Source organism: Chiloscyllium plagiosum, unplaced genomic scaffold (genome assembly GCF_037043375.1).
Source record: "Chiloscyllium plagiosum isolate Xiang-an unplaced genomic scaffold, Cpla_swu_hap1 HiC_scaffold_31, whole genome shotgun sequence".
Classification (NCBI taxonomy): Eukaryota; Metazoa; Chordata; class Chondrichthyes; order Orectolobiformes; family Hemiscylliidae; genus Chiloscyllium; species Chiloscyllium plagiosum.
This window is the reverse complement of record NW_028270169.1, coordinates 21,618,857-21,636,605: the sequence shown is the minus strand read 5'-3', so window position 1 is coordinate 21,636,605 and position 17,749 is coordinate 21,618,857. Positions and strand designations below refer to the sequence as shown.

Below are 17,749 nucleotides of genomic sequence, written 5' to 3'. Positions count from 1 at the left end.
AAGAAGGATGTTGTTAAACTTGAGACGGTGAAGAAAGGTTTAGTAAGAGTGTTGCCAGGTTTGGAGAGTTTGACTTGTAGGAGGAGGTTGAATAGGTTGTTGCTTTTTTTTCCCAGAGCGTAGTGTAACCTTATAGAAGTTATAAAATCATGAGGGGCATGGATAGGGTGGATAACCAAGATCTTTTCCGAGGATGGGGGAGTCCAAAACTAGAGGGCCTGGGTTTAAGTTGAGAAGGGAAAGAAGAGTAACATTTTCTCAGTGGGTGGTGCAGGTATGGAATGAGCTGCCAGGGGAAGTGATGGAGGCTGGTACAATTGCATTTTAAAGGCACCTGGATGGGGAGATGAAAAGGAAGGATTTGGAGGGAGATCAGCTAAATGTTGTGGTTCTGTTCGCCGAGCTGGGAATTTGTGGTGCAGACGTTTCGTCCCTTGTCTAGGTGACATCCTCAGTGCTTGGGAGCCTCCTGTGAAGCGCTTCTGTGATGTTTCCTCCGGCATTTATAGTGGCTTGTCTCTGCCGCTTCCGGTTGTCAGTTCCAGCTGTCCGCTGCAGTGGCTGGTATATTGGGTCCAGGTCGATGTGTTTGTTAATAGAATCTGTGGATGAGTGCCATGCCTCTAGGAATTCCCTGGCTGTTCTCTGTTTGGTTTGTCCTATAATAGTAGTGTTGTCCCAGTCGAACTCATGTTGCTTGTCATCTGCGTATGTGGCTACTAAGGATAGCTGGTCGTGTCGTTGCGTGGCTAGTTGGTGTTCATGGATCTGGATCGTTAGCAGTCTTCCTGATTGTCCTATGTAGTGTTTTGTGCAGTCCTTGCATGGGATTTTGTACACTATGTTGGTTTTGCTCATGCTGGGTATCGGGTCCTTTGTCCTGGTGAGATGTTGTCTGAGAGTGGCTGTTGGTTTGTGTGCTGTTGTATGCCGAATGCTGGCAAATGAATCTAGGTCAGATTATGATGTCTCTTGGCACAGATGAGTTGGGCTGAAGGGTCTGTATCTCTAGTGTATGATTCTATGTCTAGCCAATTGGCTAACTGTTTAGCTATCGCACAAAGGAATCCAAGACTATTGATTCTCGCTATGCTTTTGGACTCCATCTTTTAAAAACAAGTATATTGATAGATGAGTATCCCACAGTTATTTTGTACTTAAGTTACTGCTGATTGAATCAAACACGATCAAGATTATTAAATGCCTCCCACTACCTTGCTGTCTTGCAAAGCATTATCCTCCTCCACCCAAGAATAAAATGAAATAAATTGAGCTTCTGATTGCACTTCTCAAGTGTGTTGTGGTCCTTACAATGAACAGAGCCCACAAACCAAGGGACCAGGAAAATACACCAGAACTGTTTAACATGGATAAAATTGAGTTACAGTTTGCTGACAAGTAGGTGGTGAGGTTAATGAAAGATTTGTTTTAAACTGGCAATCTTTTTAACAGAACTTAAGCTCTGATGTGTGGATTGGATCCAATGACATGAGCCAGCAATTTGGCCACATGGCAGAAAAATCCAGGCAGAGTGCAAATATTAGCAGCAACTAGAAATAAACCCATTGGAAGCCAAAAGGGAGAAATTGTATAGTCAAAATTATTTTTAAAACAAAATAAATGATCACTACAAAATGCCCTACTCTCCTATGCAAATGAACAGAAAATAAAATGCTGACTCAGGTTTGTAGAAGAGGATAATTGCTGAAATGTTATCTGCTGTGAGCTCAGTCTATTTAAAGGCGTGTAGTTGCAGATAGACTGGGTGTTGAAGAAGGCATTTGACATGCAGAATAAAACTGAATGAATGAAATTCTTAGGTTGGCTCAGCACCTAAGACCATCCACAATCAGGAGGGTTGCTTATGAGTTAGAACCAAAAGCCAATCAGTAATATCACCCGCCCAGGGCAGGAAAAGCTCAACATTCATCTGGACTTTAAGGGGAGGGGAACAGGAGAAGGCAAGGGCTTTTCAACTCCAACAATTAGAAATAGAGTGGCAGGCTAAGAAAGAACTTAGATGAAAGCTGCTAGGAGGAACTACCCTCCATCCAGCACATGTCCATACCACTGTTCTTGTGTTAGAGTTGAGTTCTAATTCAGCATAGATTATCGGCATGTTGCATTCAATGGCCTCCTTCTGTGTCATTTCATGATCCATATCACCTGTTTTTCTCTGGTGGGAACTTGTTAGGTTTTTAAGATAATTTATTCTTCCGGTTGCACTTAATGTATTGAAGATATTTTTGATTCAACATAATTCAAGTGACCTCTTATATTTTGAAAGGATAACACTAGCTGTATTAGTGAGTCTAATTTCTTGTATTAATCTGCTAGTTTGTTTGGTTTCCTGTTCTCTTCCTCAGTGAATCCTTTCCCAAAAAGAGAACCTTTCTTCAGGGAGAAAGGGAGATTGGAATGCAAATGATTTGAGCAGACTGTTTGTTTGCTGGGACTAACAAAGATTTTGGTTCATGATGGATAAGTAGTGACATTATTTTCTTTCCAAACTTTGTGGTGCTTTATGTAGAGATTGGCTAAGAGCCAATACAGTTCTTTACTGTGAAGCTTCAGAATCTGTGTTTGTGACTGAAGCATTCTCTCATTTGTCATTCTTTTCCCTGTTTTTGTATCTCTCTGAATTTCCTATGTGTAGCATTCCTGACTTTGATCTATTTAGCTCTATTCCTATACCTTTGCCATTGCTGCTCTGTAACTTCTTGTTGGGAACGTATGCGGGGTGGCTTAACCGGTTAGGGCAAGTTGTTCTTAATGTGCTGTGTGTTGACATCATTTGTAGATGACAGTTCTTTTCCTTCATCCTTGATCCAGCAATTGACATAATGGGCCTTCTATGCCCAATCACTTCTAAGGCTTTGAGTGCTGAAATTATTGTCGATCATTAGACAAAAGTACTTCAGTCAACAAGGTCATGGATAATCTTGCCATAAAAATATAATCCTTACATTTAGAGATGGTTTTTAAATAGTCATCTTTGTCTTGCCTTATTTTAGATGGTGCAGACCTTAGCAAGTAATGGAGCCAACTCCATCTGGGAACACTCATTACTTGATCCAGCCCAAGTGCAAAGTGGACGACGTAAACCAAACCCTCAGGATAAAGTGCAGTGAGTTCCATTCAGCTTAAAAGTACAAGGCTGCTGTATAGGAATTACATGTAAACTGACAATTGCCTTGTCTGCAAAAACTTTTTTTGACTTTTCTCATCCAGGTACAGTCCTTTAGTAGTCAAGACTTGTTTTGAAAGATTATCGAGCAGATGAGTCTAGTCAACAACTTATTGTTATATGAAGCTTCCAAGATGTGTGCAATTTACACACAAGTTTCATTGTGTTAGGCCTCAGACCTCATTATGTAAACTTCATTCATAGGAATTTCACATTGTTGTTTTGGAATTCCAGTTGATAGATGAGTAAGATTAATTCTTGAGTCATAGAGTCTGAGAGATGTCCAGGACACAGACCCTTTTAGTCCAGCCTATCCATGCCAATCAATATTCTAACCTAATCTAGTCCCACCTGCCAGCACTTGGCCCATATCCCTCCAAACCCTTCCTATTCATATACCCACCCAAATGCCTTTTAAATGTTGCAATTGTACCAGCCTCCACCACTTCCTCTGGTAGCTCATTCCATACACTCACCAACCTCTGCGTGAAAAAGTTGCCCCTTAGGTCTCTCTTTATATCTTTTCCCTCTCACCCTAAACCTAAGCCCTCTAGTTCTGGACTCCCCCACCTCCGGGAAGAGACTGTCTATTTATCCTATCCGTGCCCCTCATAATTTTATAAACCTCTGAGGTCACCCCTCAGTCTTCGATGCTCCAGGGAAAACAGCCCCAGCCTATTCAGCCTGACTCTACAGCTGAAATCCTCCAACCCTGCCAACATCCTTGTGAATCCTTTCTGAACCCTTTCAGGTTTCACAATATCCTTCTAATAGGATAGAGACCAGAATTGCACACAACATTCCAAAAGTGGCTTAACCAATGTCCTGTACAGCCGCAACATGAGCTCCCAATTCCTATACTCAATGCACTGACCAGTAAAGGAAAGCATACCAAACTCCACCATCACCAACCTATTTACCTGAGACTCCACTTTCAAGGAACTATAAACCTGCACTTCAAGATGTCTTTGTTCAACAACACTCCCCACTTACCATTTAGTGTACAAGTCCTGCCCTGATTTGCCTTTCCAAAATGCAACATCTCAAATTATCTAAATTTATCTGCCACTCCTCTGCCCATTGGCCCATCTGATCAAGAGCCTGTTGTAACCTGAGGTAACCCTCTTCACTGTCCACTGCACCTGCAATTTTGATGTTATTTGCAGATTTGCTAACTGTACCTTCTTTGTTCACATCCGAATCATTATATAAATGACATAAAGTAGCAGACCCAGCACCGATCATTGTGGCACGCCACTGGTCACAGGCCTCCAGCCTGAAAGGCAACCCTCCATCACCACCCTCTGTCTTCTACCTTTGAGCCAGTTCTGTATCCAAATGGTTAGTTCTCCCTGTATTCCATGAGATATAACCTTGCTAACCAGGCTCTCATGGGGATCCTTGTTGCACAGCTTCCTGAAGTCCATATGGATCACATCTACCGCTCTGTCCTCATCAATCCTCTTCGCTATTTCTTCAAAAAACTCAATGAAATTTGTGAGACATGATTTCCCACACACAAAGCCATGTTGACTATCCCTAAGCAGTCTTTGCCTTTCCAAATACATGTTAATACTGTCCCTCAGGGTTCCCTTCAACAACTTGGCCACCACCGATGTCAGGTTCAGTGGGTTATAGTTACCTGGCTTTCTCTTACTACCTTTTAAGTAGTGGCACCATGTTAGCCTCCAATCTTCCAGTACCTCACCTATGACTACCGGTTGTACAAATATCTCAGCAAGGAATCCAGCAATCACTTTCCTAGCTTCCTACAGTGTTCTAGGGTACACCTGATGAGGTCCTAGGGGATTTATCCACCTTTATGCGTTTTAAGAGATCCAGCACCATCACCTCTCTAATATGGGCATTTTTCCAGATGTCGCTAACTATTTACCCCACATTCCATGTTTTCTATGTCCTTTTCCATAGTAAACATTGATGCAAAATCCTTGCTCAGTATCTCCACCATCTTCTACGGTTTCACATATAGGCTACCCTGCTGGTCTTTGAGGGGCTGTATTCCCTCCCTAGTTATCCTTTTGTCCTTAATGTATTTTTAGAATTCCTTTTGAATTCTCTTTAACCCTATTTGCCAAAGCTAACTCATGCCCACTTTTTGCCCTCTTATTCTTAACCAAAACCTCATCTTCTGTAGTCATCTGGCATTCCTTATACCTATCAGCTTTGCCTTTCACCCTGACAAGAATATAGTGTCTTTGGCTTCTCGTTACCTCATTTTTGAGGGCTTCCCATTTTCCAGCTGTCCCTTTACCTGCAAATATCTGCCCCAATCAACTTGTGAAAGATAGTGCCTAATAGTGTTAAAATTGGCCTTCCTCCTATTTAGAACTTCAACATTTAGATCCGGTCTGTCCTTTTCCGTCACTATTTTAAAATGCTGATGATCTTTTCCCATTGCTCTTGAAATAGAAATTGGCAGAGTGTATCAATGTGGTAGCGATTAGTCTGACATTGTAATTAACCATGTGAAATTGCCATAGATTTAACGCAATTGCAATTATTGCATCATTATGATATGCCCTTTTTTTTTGGAAAAATAAATCTGCAGCCCCACCAAGGCAGAGTTCATACGAGCCAAGTATCAGATGTTGGCATTTGTCCACAAATTGCCTTGTCGTGATGATGATGGTGTTACCACAAAGGACCTGAGTAAGGTGAGATATCTTGGTCAAATTATACTTGCAGATGTAATAGTCCCGTGATTACAAATTACATCTATTTTCATGATTTTGCTAAATTTGTATATTAGAAGAGATTGGTAGTTGGATATTGTCAGTTAAGCTAAGGCATTATTTAAAATCCCTTCGTGTGGGGGAAGCAGGAACCTGCCATCCTTATGATATGTAACTCCAGACCCACAGCAATGTAGTTGATTTTTAAACTGCCCCCAAGGCAATGAGTGAAGAGCAATAAATGTTGGTCGTGCCAGGAGCGCACACATTCTGTGAACTTGCTGAATTAAAAAGAAATCTCCATTTTGTTTCTTTTAAATGTTCTTTGATGCAAATCTTTTTTGGCACAAATGTTTGAGCATTGAATATGAATAACTTGATAATTTTTGTTTGAGCAGTAGTCACCATAAATAATAAAATCTCATTTCAACACTAATCAATTTTATTATTTAAGTGGTTGCTAGTTTTATCTAAAGCACTAGTTGACAATCTGAGATTCCATGCAGAAAAAAATTCATTAAGACTTTGTACAACAGGCTGTCAAGATTTTAATGCAGTCTGTGTAAAAAATTAAAATTCTAACTTTGTACAACAATTCCCCAAATGGACACAGTTACTTTTTTGTATCCTGTACCCACTGTTTGCCATTTAATCAGCAATCAATTATGGTATATTTTCTCTATTTCCTTTTACAGTGTCATTTTACAAACTTCACTCTTTCTGGGGGTCTTTTTAACTCCAGTTTAAAAGTGAGTGGTTGTGTAGTCACAGTACACTTTTTTACATCACTGCTTTGCCACAAATGGATTAATGTCATTTCCCATCTGATGATTTAACTCTGCTTCAGCTTTTCAGAGTCAAGTGAAATGACTAAGATTTTTGATTAACATTTTGACACCTTGCCATTTTAAAGCAAATATAAAGTCAGCTGCATTTATCCTCTACAAGGAAGATTTTTTTAAAAAAATTAGCTTCTGAATGTTGTTCTGTATCCCATCTGTGTTCTTAACTGTGATTGAATAACTTACCATTGACCTTACGAAGAATGATCTCTTGAGTAAAGCTTTGGAGAATTGCTAGCACTGTAAAATTATACTTCTGGACACAGTGACTAATAAGTTATTAAAAGGGCTAAAGAATCTTTTGTTTCAAGTTATAGTATCTAGTTACTGTGTCTTATTATCCAGTGGCATACAGATAAAACATGTCATCATGATGCACATGCTGTTGCCATGCAATTATTGGAATGACTTAGTCTTTAGCAGGACTCTGAGAAACTCAATAAAAGGCTGGTGGTCTTCTGATCATCTTTATGACCTTATAGTGCTTCAATTTCACATTCTTTGGAAGAAAACCTATCACAACATCAAAAATGCCAATGGAAACATTGCAGGCTTATATCATGTCCTGGAGCATTATAAGAAAATACATTGTCATTGTGCACAAGCTAATGCGCATAAGCCTTGTCAAATACTATGATCCCATTAAATTGTCTTAATTCTGTATTGAGACAATCATAGAGTCATGGAGATGTACCGCACGGAAACAGACTCTTTGGTTCAACTTGTTCATGCCAATCAGATATCCCAACCCAATCTAGTCCCACTTGCCAGCACCCAGCCCATGTCCGTCCAAACCCTTCCTATTCATCTCTCCATCCTTTTAAATGCCTTTTAAATGTTGCAATTGTACTAGCCTCTACCACTTCCTCTGGCAGGTTGTTCCATACACATACCATCCTCTGCATGAAAAGATTGCCCCTTAGGTCTCTTTTATATCTTCCCCTCTCACTCTAAACCTATGCCCTCTAGTTCTGAATTCCCCCATCCCAGGGAAAAGACTTTGTCTATTTATCTTATCCATGCCCCTCATGATTTTATAAACCTCTAAGGTCACCCCTCAGCCTCCAACACTCCAAGGAAAACAGTCCCAGCCTGTTCAGCCTCTCCATATAGCTCAAATCCTCCAACGCTGGGAACAACCTTGTAAATCTTTTCTGAACCCTTTCAGGTTTCACAACGTCTTTCCAATAGGAAGGAGACCAGATTGCATGTAATGTTCCAACAGTGGTCTAACCCATGTCCTGTACAACTACAACATAACCTCTCAACTCCTGTACTCAATGCTCTGACTAATAAAGTATACCAAATGCCTCCTTCACTATCCTATCTACCTGTGACTTACTTCAAGGAACTATGATCCTGCAGTTCAAGGTGTCTTTGTTCAGCAACACTCCCCACTTATCATTAAGTGTACAAGTCCTGCTAAGATTTGTCTTTCCAAAATGCAGTACCTCACATTTATCTAAATTAAACACAATCGGCCACTTCGCAGTCCATTGGCCCATCTGGTCCAGATCCTGTTGTAATCTGAGGTAACTTCCTTCGCTGCCCACTACACCTCCAATTTTGGTGTCATCTCCAAACTTACTAACTGTACCTCTTATGCTCACAACCAAATTATTTATATAAATGATAAAAAGCAGTGGACCCAGCATCAATCCTTATGACACTCCACTGGTCACAGGCCTCCGTCTGAAAAACAGCCCTCTACCACCACCCTCTGTCTTCTACCTGTAAGACAGGTAGATGGCTAGTTCTCCCTGTATTCCATGAGATCTAACCTTGCTAACCAGTCTCCCATGGGGAACCTTGTCAAATGCCTTACTGAAGTCCATTTAAATCATATCTTGCTCTGTCCTCATCAATCCTCTTGGTTACTTCTGCAAAAAGCTCAATCAAGTTCATGAGACATGATTTTCCACGCACAAAGCCATGTTGACTATCCCTAATCAGTCCTTACCTTTCCAAATACATGTTCATCCTGTCCCTCAGGACAACATGTCCACTACTGATGTCCAGCTCACTGGTTTATAGTTCTCTGGCTTGTCCTTACCACCTTTCTTAAACAGTGGCACCACATTAGCCAACCTCCAGTCTTCCGGCACCTCGCCTGTGACTATCGATGATCCAAATATCTCAGCAAGAGGCCCAGCAATCACTTCTCTAGCTTCCCACAGAGTTCTAGGGTACACCTGATCAGGTCCTGGGGATTTATCCACTTTTATGCTTTTCAAGACATCCAGCACTTCCTCCTCTGTAATGGGGAAATTTTTCAAGATGTCAACATCTATTTCCCTACATTCTATATCTTTCATGTCCTTTTCCACAATAAACACTGATGCGAAATACTCATTTTAGTATCTTCCCCCATTTTCTGTGGCTCCACACAAAGGCCGCCTTGCTGATCTTTGAGGGGCCCTATTCTCTCCCTAGTTACCCTTTTGTCCTTAATGTACTTGTAAAAATCGTTTCGATCCTCCTTAACTATGTTTGCCAAAGTTATCTCATGACCCTTTTTTGCCCTCCTGATTTCCATCTTAAGTATACTCCTACTTCCTTTATACTCTTCTAAGGATTCACGCGATCTATCCTGTCTGTACCCGACGTGTATGCTTCCTTCTTTGTCTTAAACAAGCCCTCAACTTCTTTTGTCATCCAGCATTCCCTATACATACCAGCCTTTCCTTTCACCCTAACAGGAATATACTGTCTTTGCACTCTCGTTATCTCATTTCTGAAGGCTTTCCATTTTTCAGCCGTCCCTCTACCTGCGAACACCCGCTTTTGAAAGTTGTTGCCTAATACCGTCAAAATTGACCTTTCTCCGATGTAGAGCTTCAACTTTTAGATCTGGTCTATTTTTTTCCGTCATTTTTTTAAAATAGAATTATGGTCGCTGGCACCAAAGTGCTCCCCTATTGACACCTCAGTCACCTGTCCTGCCTTATTTCCGAAGAGTAGGTCAAGTTTTGCACCTTCTCTAGTAGGTACATCCACATACTGAATCAGAAAATGTTCTTGTACACACTGAACAAATTCCTCTCCATTTAAACCCTTAACACTATGGCAGTACTAGTCTATGTTTGGAAAGTTAAAATCCCCTACCATAACCGACCCATTATTCTTACAGATAGCTGAGATCCCTTTACAAATTTGTTTCTCAATTTCCCTCTGACTGATAAGGTGATCATCCCTTTCTAATTTCTCAGTTCCACCCAACTAACTTCCCTGGATGTATTTCCAGGAATATTCTCCCTCAGCTATAATGGTATCCCTTATCAAAAACGCTACACCCCCTCTTCTCTTGCCTCCCTTTCTGTCCTTCCTGTCACGTTTGTATCCTGGTACATTAAGCTGCCAGTCCTGTCCATCCTGAGCCATGTTTCTGTAATTGCTATGATATTCCCGTCCCATGTTCCTAACCATGTCCTGAGTTCATCTGCCTTCCCTGGTAGGCCCCTTGCATTGAAATAAATGCAGTTTAGTTGATCAGTCGTACCTTGTTCTCTACTTTATCCCTGCCTGCCCTGACTGTTTGACTCGCTTCTGTTCTCAACTGTACTAGTCTCTGATCTCTTTCCTCACTATCTCCCTGGGTCCCTCCATCTCCCATTACTAGTTTAAATCCTCCCGAGCAGCTCGAGCAAATCTCCCCGCTAGGATATTAGTCACCTTCCAATTTAGGTGCAATCATCCTTCTTGTACAGGTCACTTCTACCCCAAAACCTCTTTCAATGATCCAGAAATATATGGGAGAAGGATTCAATTTAACCAGTTTGAGAGTCCTAGGAAAATAGGTTCATTTACTGAAAGTTTTTGCTCATCTTCAAATAGTTGCTGAAGATAAGATGTTCAAAATGTATTTTTTTTATGTTTCATTGGTGAGGATAATCTCTTAACTCTTGCTGATCCTAGTGAGTAAAATCTCTCGATTTCATTTGCAAATTGAATACATTATGGCACCTGAATTTTAAATTCTTTGGTTTTCAGTCTCTTGTGAATAGTAAGATTTTAGCAAAATATTTGCATGTATGTGCATATATACATGTAGAAAATATGTATACATATTCCATCCTGGTGTGATTCATATTGATATTGAAGTAATTTTCAAAGATGGCTAAGTCATGGTCTACAATATGGTACACAAGAAATAAAATTATAACTTCACATTTGAAAGTGAAAATAACTATCTGAGTACAATGTAAAGATGTTTTAGTCTTGTCACAACCTGACTAAAATACAAGTGTAAATGATTTTGTCAGAGAATTCTGAAAATACTGTTTGTTAAATCTGTCTTTGCAAGAAAACATTTAGTCTGCCCTGTATACTTCCCAATACCTAAGATCGGGATCAGTTCAGTGCAAAAATCAGTCATGGAAATCCACATTTAACATTCTTCAATAAAGCCCTGTCATTAATTCTCCTCTTAAGAAAAAGTTGACTTTTTTCAATTTTTATATAATTGAGTGGATTTTGTACTTGGTGTGTTTAACCATCTATGTTGACGAGCAGAGCAGCGAATTATTTCTTATCGTACATAACTCTCCCTGGGTACACACCAGATATGCCTTAAGATTTTCAACTGTTATAGTTCAGGCAGATTATGCACACATGTATTCTATCCCAGTTGACCTTGATATTTTATTGAAAAATAAGAATCCCACTTCTCTGTCAAATGACATTTCCCCACCTCAAAAGCACTGCTTACTGTAGCATTTTAGATTTTTATAGAGGCCTTGTGATCTCTGCTCCAGTGGCAAGTTAATTGTCAATAAAGACAAAATTGTATGCAGCCTGCGGATATGCACTTATACACGTAAGAAATATGTATGCATATTCCATCGTGGTGTAGCTCATGACAGTAAGGAAATAATTCTTTAAAAGGCGGATAAACTGTGTTACCAGACATGGAACACAAGAGATGTAGTACTTTCTAAATAAAATAATATGGGACCTGTGCTGTTGGAAATTTGGAGCTGAAATTCCTCACATTAATGTCATGATGACTGAATGATAATCATTTCAATTTGGGATAGAATTGAAGTCTGAAACAGTGATAAAGCTTGAAAGGTCATGGAAAACTAGGGCAGTTCACCATTGCCCAGCTGCATTATTCTTATTTTAATTAAAGAAAAGTCATCTCTGTCCATTTGGCAATTAGATTTCGGGGAATGGATGAAATTGCAAGTGAGTCTTAACAAAATATTGAGAAACAGATCGTGCATACAACTTGACTTCCAAAATGTATAAAAACATTTTCAATAAATTATATTACCAGAATTTTAGTTAATGTTTGCACTTTTTTCTTGCGACAGCAACTGCACTCCAGTGTGCGTACGGGGAATCTGGAGACATGTCTCCGGCTGCTGTCCCTGGGAGCACAGGCCAACTTCTTTCACCCGGTAAAGTTCATTATGGTGTATGTTTTCCATAATTCGTAACATTTCATAATCTACCTTAATTAAGTAGACCAGTCAAAACCAGAAAGAAAACCACTTTGCTGACCTTTCACTTTTTTAGATGATGACTAAATCTGCTTTATGCTTTTGTATTTTGTTTCTACAATTTCTGTTATCACCTCCTCCAGTATCTGGATCTTAGAGGAGAAAGAACAGTAAAATTGACACAATACTTTCATGTAAGCAAGTTAAATTCTTATTTGCCAAATCCTAAGTTGAATTTAGAAGATATCTTAAGATTTTCAACTGTTATAGTTCACATAGATTATGCACACTATTTTATGCCAGTTGAACTTGACTGTTTTATTGAAAAATAAATTGTCAGTACACAATCTTTTTAATCCCATAGTCTTTCAGTTTAACAATGTTACCATGTACAAAATCTATGTAATTAGACAGCAGAAACACTTTTGTTAATGATATTAATTTGAGCAAAAATTTGCAAGCTCACTGGCGCCATTATTATAGTAAATGAAAAATTGATGCATGTTCAGGGCTGCCGCATATACTTGAATCTTGACTCTTGAATCATAAGTCAGTCAGGGCTCAGTCAGGACCTAATCTGTTTTAAAGCATTGTACTCTCCCAGCTGTCTTTTTCTTGTCTGTCATTGGAATTTTCCAATGAATAGATTGGCAGTGTGACATCTATTTTGAAAATGAGAAGTGAGTGATTCACTTAACATTATGTACTACGAAGTGTTTTGGAACAAATAAACCTAAGAGAACAGTCAAAGTGGATTACTTCATTTAATATATTCAAATTGGGACAGATTTTGTCATCTTTGTGCGTACAAGGATGTAACTCACCTAATTAAATTACCTTTATAAATGATTTTCAAGTAAAATGTCTTAGTGTGTTGTAAAAACTGGACTATTCATTGTTCAGGTTAGAAAACACTCCCCCTCATTTCTTTCAATTTCTTTTTTCAAAAAATGCATTCAATTCCAGTTTATTGCAGTCATTTTGTTTAAAAGACAATGAACGCTGATGGGTAGTCGAACCATCTGATCGCATCACAGCTAAATCTGGTACTATCCTTGGTGAATGTCCATAAATCAAACACTCTATCAGGATTCCAAACTGAGATAAATAATAGCCAAAGCTGTCCAGAAAATGATGCAGCACAGAAGAAAGTTGTGTATCTCATCATCCCTGTGTCTGTTCTTTGAAAGATTCTTCAGTAGCCCCTTTCCCATAGCTTTGCAAATTGTTTCCCTCCTGAGTATTCATCCAAGTTCCTTTTAAAATAATTTGTTCAGCCTGTTTCTGCTATCCTTCAGCTTTGTAATCCTCTGTTGCTTCACTCAACTTTTCTCAAAGAGACATGATTTCATTGGTCCTTTGGCTAAGACTAGTTAACACAACGCTCTCCAGATTGATTCTTCTACTTTCCTGGTCTGTTATTACTTTGTGCCTCATCATACAGTGCATTTACCATTGAATCCATTGGGATTTTTACTTTTATTTGTGCAGATATATTTTTGAAGAAATTTTGTATGTATTGAGAGAACTGTTACTGTTGGTGACAGAAAACTTCTATTCAGCCACAACAATGTCTTAATTAAGGTCTCAGTAAAACATCCCTTTGCTCAGATGTGAATATTTCCACCCTTGCAGAAATAACTGGGATAGCTGCTGCATGTCATTGATGATTTAGCACTTACTATTGCACATTATTAATTTTATTCTGAAGTCTTGGGAACTATATTGAGAATGTTCAAACTCAATGACACTCAGCACTTGTGCAAGAAATGTATCACATTACTGTAAAGAATGCTTCATTGAAGGATAGAGTGAAAACTGTTTTTGAACTGCCATGCCCATCAATGTTTTACCTTTGTGTGTTTATGAAGCGTTGCTTTATAAATGGAGTCTGTAACTAAGCCTGTGTACTTACAACTTACTGGGTTTTTTGAAAATATTTGTTTTCTATTCATCAGGAAAAAGGTACCACGCCCTTGCACGTGGCTGCTAAAGCAGGACAAATACATCAGGCTGAACTTTTAGTTGTCTATGGTGCAGATCCTGGAGCACCTGATGTTAATGGCAGAAGTCCCATTGATTATGCCAGGTCAGTAGTAGGGTGGGAGTAGGAGACCCTCAGTCACTTTGTACATTTTTGTTTCATTTCTGTTTCTGCTACAAATCAGTCTTTGGAGCACCTTGCCATAGCAAGCTGTGGGGGCAGAGTCCTTATGTATGTTCAAGGCTGAGATAGATTTTTGATCAGTCAGGGAATCAAGGGTTACAGGGAGAACGCAGGAAAGTGGAGTGAGGAATGTCAGGTCAGCCATGCTCCTATTGAGTGGCATAGTAGGCTCAAGGGATCAAATGGTCTATTCCTGCTCCTATTTCTTACAGCCTTGTGCCTGGATTATTTGATTAAAAATGCATATCTCTGCTATGGACATTTACTGTTGTGTGTATTTTGATATAAATGCGTTCAATGCTTTTACTTTAGAATTCATTAAGTGAGGTGAAAGCATGATGATTTAAGCAGTCTACATAAATCTATTATGAAATGTCGATAGTTTTATTCCCCAAAAATATTGCCCTTGGTACATGCTCAGGAAATGGGATGTTGATTTGATGTGATAAAGTTATCCATTTCAGCAACACAAGCTTATCTGGAGAAGTAGTTCTATGTCACTTGAAATTTTTGCTGCTTATGAAAGAGAATGCAATGCCACCCTATTCATGATTCATACTAAATAAAGCCATCAGTGTTTTCAAAGTCAATGCAAAAGATCTTCAAATACATGGAAAAAAACAAGTAGCAACAAGGAAGAATCCATTTCGTGCACTCATTGTAGGTTTTTCAGAATGCAAGTTTAATGTTTTGTCCAAAGGGATCTTGTGCAAATCCCTTTAAAGGCATGGATTACATAGAATTATTTAACATAGAAACAGACCATTCAATCCAATAGGCCTAACTGGTTGTCATGCTCCATACAAGCCTCCTCTCTCACAGTTTCATTAAACCCAATCAGCAATCCAATTTCTCCACATTAGATGCTTATCTGCCTTCCTCTTGAATGCCTAATTATGATTATACATCTCAAATTTTTAATAAGTTGACTGTGATAATACAAAACTGTAAATGAAAATGGTATTATGGTTATTAAGGGGTTAGAGATGAGGAAGCAAATAAAGTTTCAATGAAGCCATTTTTCAAAGTTGTAATTCTCAATCCTTTTGGGGCACAAAGGTCGTAAGTTGGAGAGGGTAAAAAAACATTTCTTGGAAATGTTATTGTAAAAGCATCTTAACCATTTATGACTTCTATAAATATAGCCACATGTTTATTTCATAATGCTTAAACTCCAGGCTGACCCAGGAGTTCTAAACTCCGACTGCAGCTCCAGTGCTGAATGGCATAAAATCTACTGAGGGTATGCCTTCTCCTGCCAAGCAAATCCTCCTTGTGCCCCCCAAAAGTTACTTCAGGGTTTCCCATTGAGAGCGTATCTCACTCCCACAACAAATGCTATGTATCATCCGTGAATTTGGCAATATCACATTTAGTACCCTAAGAGTCATGGTCTGCTAATGCCAGAATGACCAGTTTATTTCTACTCAATTTTCTGCCCGTTAGCCAGTCTTTAATTATTGAGAGTGCATTACCTCTGACTCCATGTGCTATAATTTAGCTAACTTACCTCCTTGGGATGCTATATCAAAAGTCTTAAAATCCAAGCATGTTATACCTGTTTATCTGTTTAGTAACATTCTCAAAATGAAAAAACTTTATCAAACCAGATTTCCTGTTTATAAATTTATGCTGATTATGTCCAGTCCAACACCCTTACCTGATTCTGGCCCACATGTGATTCCAGACCCACAGCAATGCCTGACTCTTAAATATCCTTTTAAATGACCCAGAAAGCCACTTTGATAAAGTGTTATTAAGGGATGAACAGCAAGTGCTATCCTTGCTCGCGATACCCACATCCCAAGAAAAAATAGAGGTAAAAAGACTTCCAGATTCCCAGAATTCCTGGTTTTGTGTATTTCTATATAAAGATAGCTTGATTCATGCTTTGTGACCATTCTGTTTATAACCTAAATAGTCTTTATTGTTTTAACGTATAAAATCAACACGAAAAACACTTGAATCAAAGGGCCTGAATCTTAAGTCATCTGACCACACGTAATGCTAAATTCTCGTTCTCACTTCCCTGTCATCTTTATTCCTCAACCTTGTTAGGCAAGCAAATCACCATGATCTCGCTGACAGGCTGGTGGAGTGTCAATATGAACTTACAGATAGATTGGCATATTACCTTTGTGGACGGAGGCCAGGTAAGCGATTTCTGCAAACACCTGAACTATATTCCTCATTGATATGAATATGACCACTGATAAGAGCAAATGTAAAACCAAAGCCTCCACTGCTTTAATTCAGTGAGATGGCCAAACTTTCTCCTTTTCCCGAACCCAAAATTTACTAATAAATGCAACTTTAAGGTTAGTCATTCAACTGAATCTTTTTTCTAAAGAAATGTGTTTCTCATGGTATTATTCAAGAAGGTAATTGAATACGAATACTGCAAATATCATCTTGGTAATCCACTTGTATAGTTGTGATCATTTAATTTCTGTCATATGTTTCCTTATTCTTGCAACTTATGCTGTAAAATTTCTTTATTCTTTGGGATGTGTGTGTCATTCTCAAGACCAGTCACTGTTGCTCATCTCTCAGCCTATGTGAAGGCATGTGAGCTGCTGTCTTGAATTGTTGCAGTCTATCTGGTGTATAAACACTAATTGTGCTGTTCGCGGAAAAGTGTTTAGGATTTTGGCCCAATGAAAGTAAAGTAGTAATAAGTCAGGGTGCTGTGTGACTTGGGAGGAAACTTGCAGACAGTGCTGCTATCACACATCCACTACCCTTGGCCTTCTAAGTAATAGATGTCAAGAGTTTGGAAAATGATGTTGGAAGAGGCTTGGCAAGTTGCTGCAGTGTATCTTTCATACGATAGATACTGCTGCTATTGTGCACCAATGGTAGACGCCTGAGCCACATTGCAATGCTGTAACATATTCAAAACTTCATGGCTTATAAGTAGTGTGTTAAGAGCATCCTGGATACTTTGACATGTGTATATTTTTATTCCTTTTTATATAACATGTTGTCTGTACCTTCTATTATTGACACTGAGCTGTGAGATGTGTGAATAAGGATGAGTCCGCCTTATGCAAGAGACGTGTTTCTCCCACAGTTGCTAGTTCTGCTCACTGCAGCATTTCAAGGAGAGTGTCTACTGGTGCCTTTTTCATAACAACAGATGAACAGTAGAATGTAGAATTGCTTGTATTGTCCACACCTGTTGAAAGTTTTCTTAAAAATCAAACTTGGATAATTTCATTTCGCTTTCTTGCAGTAAATGTGGCTAATGTATCTGTAGATGATGAAACTTGCTTAATTGAATCTACTCAGGACATTTCTCATGTTGTGATAAAACAAGAAATTTTTTAATGCAACATGAAGCAATAATAGTTCATAAATGAATGCTGGTCTGGTACATAGCAACCTTTTATTTTCATAACTTTTTATAGTATTGT

At 38.9% G+C, this 17,749-nt stretch overlaps 1 protein-coding gene across 15 annotated transcripts in view; it reads left to right on the top strand.

Annotated features, from left to right (window-relative positions):
• The window catches only part of git1 (G protein-coupled receptor kinase interacting ArfGAP 1), a 216,394-nt gene that overhangs the window by 115,052 nt on the left and 83,593 nt on the right, over nucleotides 1–17,749 (top strand). For 8 of the 15 annotated variants that reach the window (XM_087977318.1, XM_087977317.1, XM_087977316.1 and 5 more), the window contains 6 exons: nucleotides 3,015–3,127; nucleotides 5,757–5,862; nucleotides 12,038–12,124; nucleotides 12,310–12,360; nucleotides 14,125–14,255; nucleotides 16,392–16,486. In XM_087977318.1, coding sequence (XP_087833444.1) covers nucleotides 3,015–3,127; nucleotides 5,757–5,862; nucleotides 12,038–12,124; nucleotides 12,310–12,360; nucleotides 14,125–14,255; nucleotides 16,392–16,486 — 583 coding nt within the window. The remainder of the gene's footprint in view (nucleotides 1–3,014; nucleotides 3,128–5,756; nucleotides 5,863–12,037; nucleotides 12,125–12,309; nucleotides 12,361–14,124; nucleotides 14,256–16,391; nucleotides 16,487–17,749) is intronic. The other 7 variants (XM_087977322.1, XM_087977325.1, XM_087977321.1 and 4 more) reach the window with 1 other exon arrangement.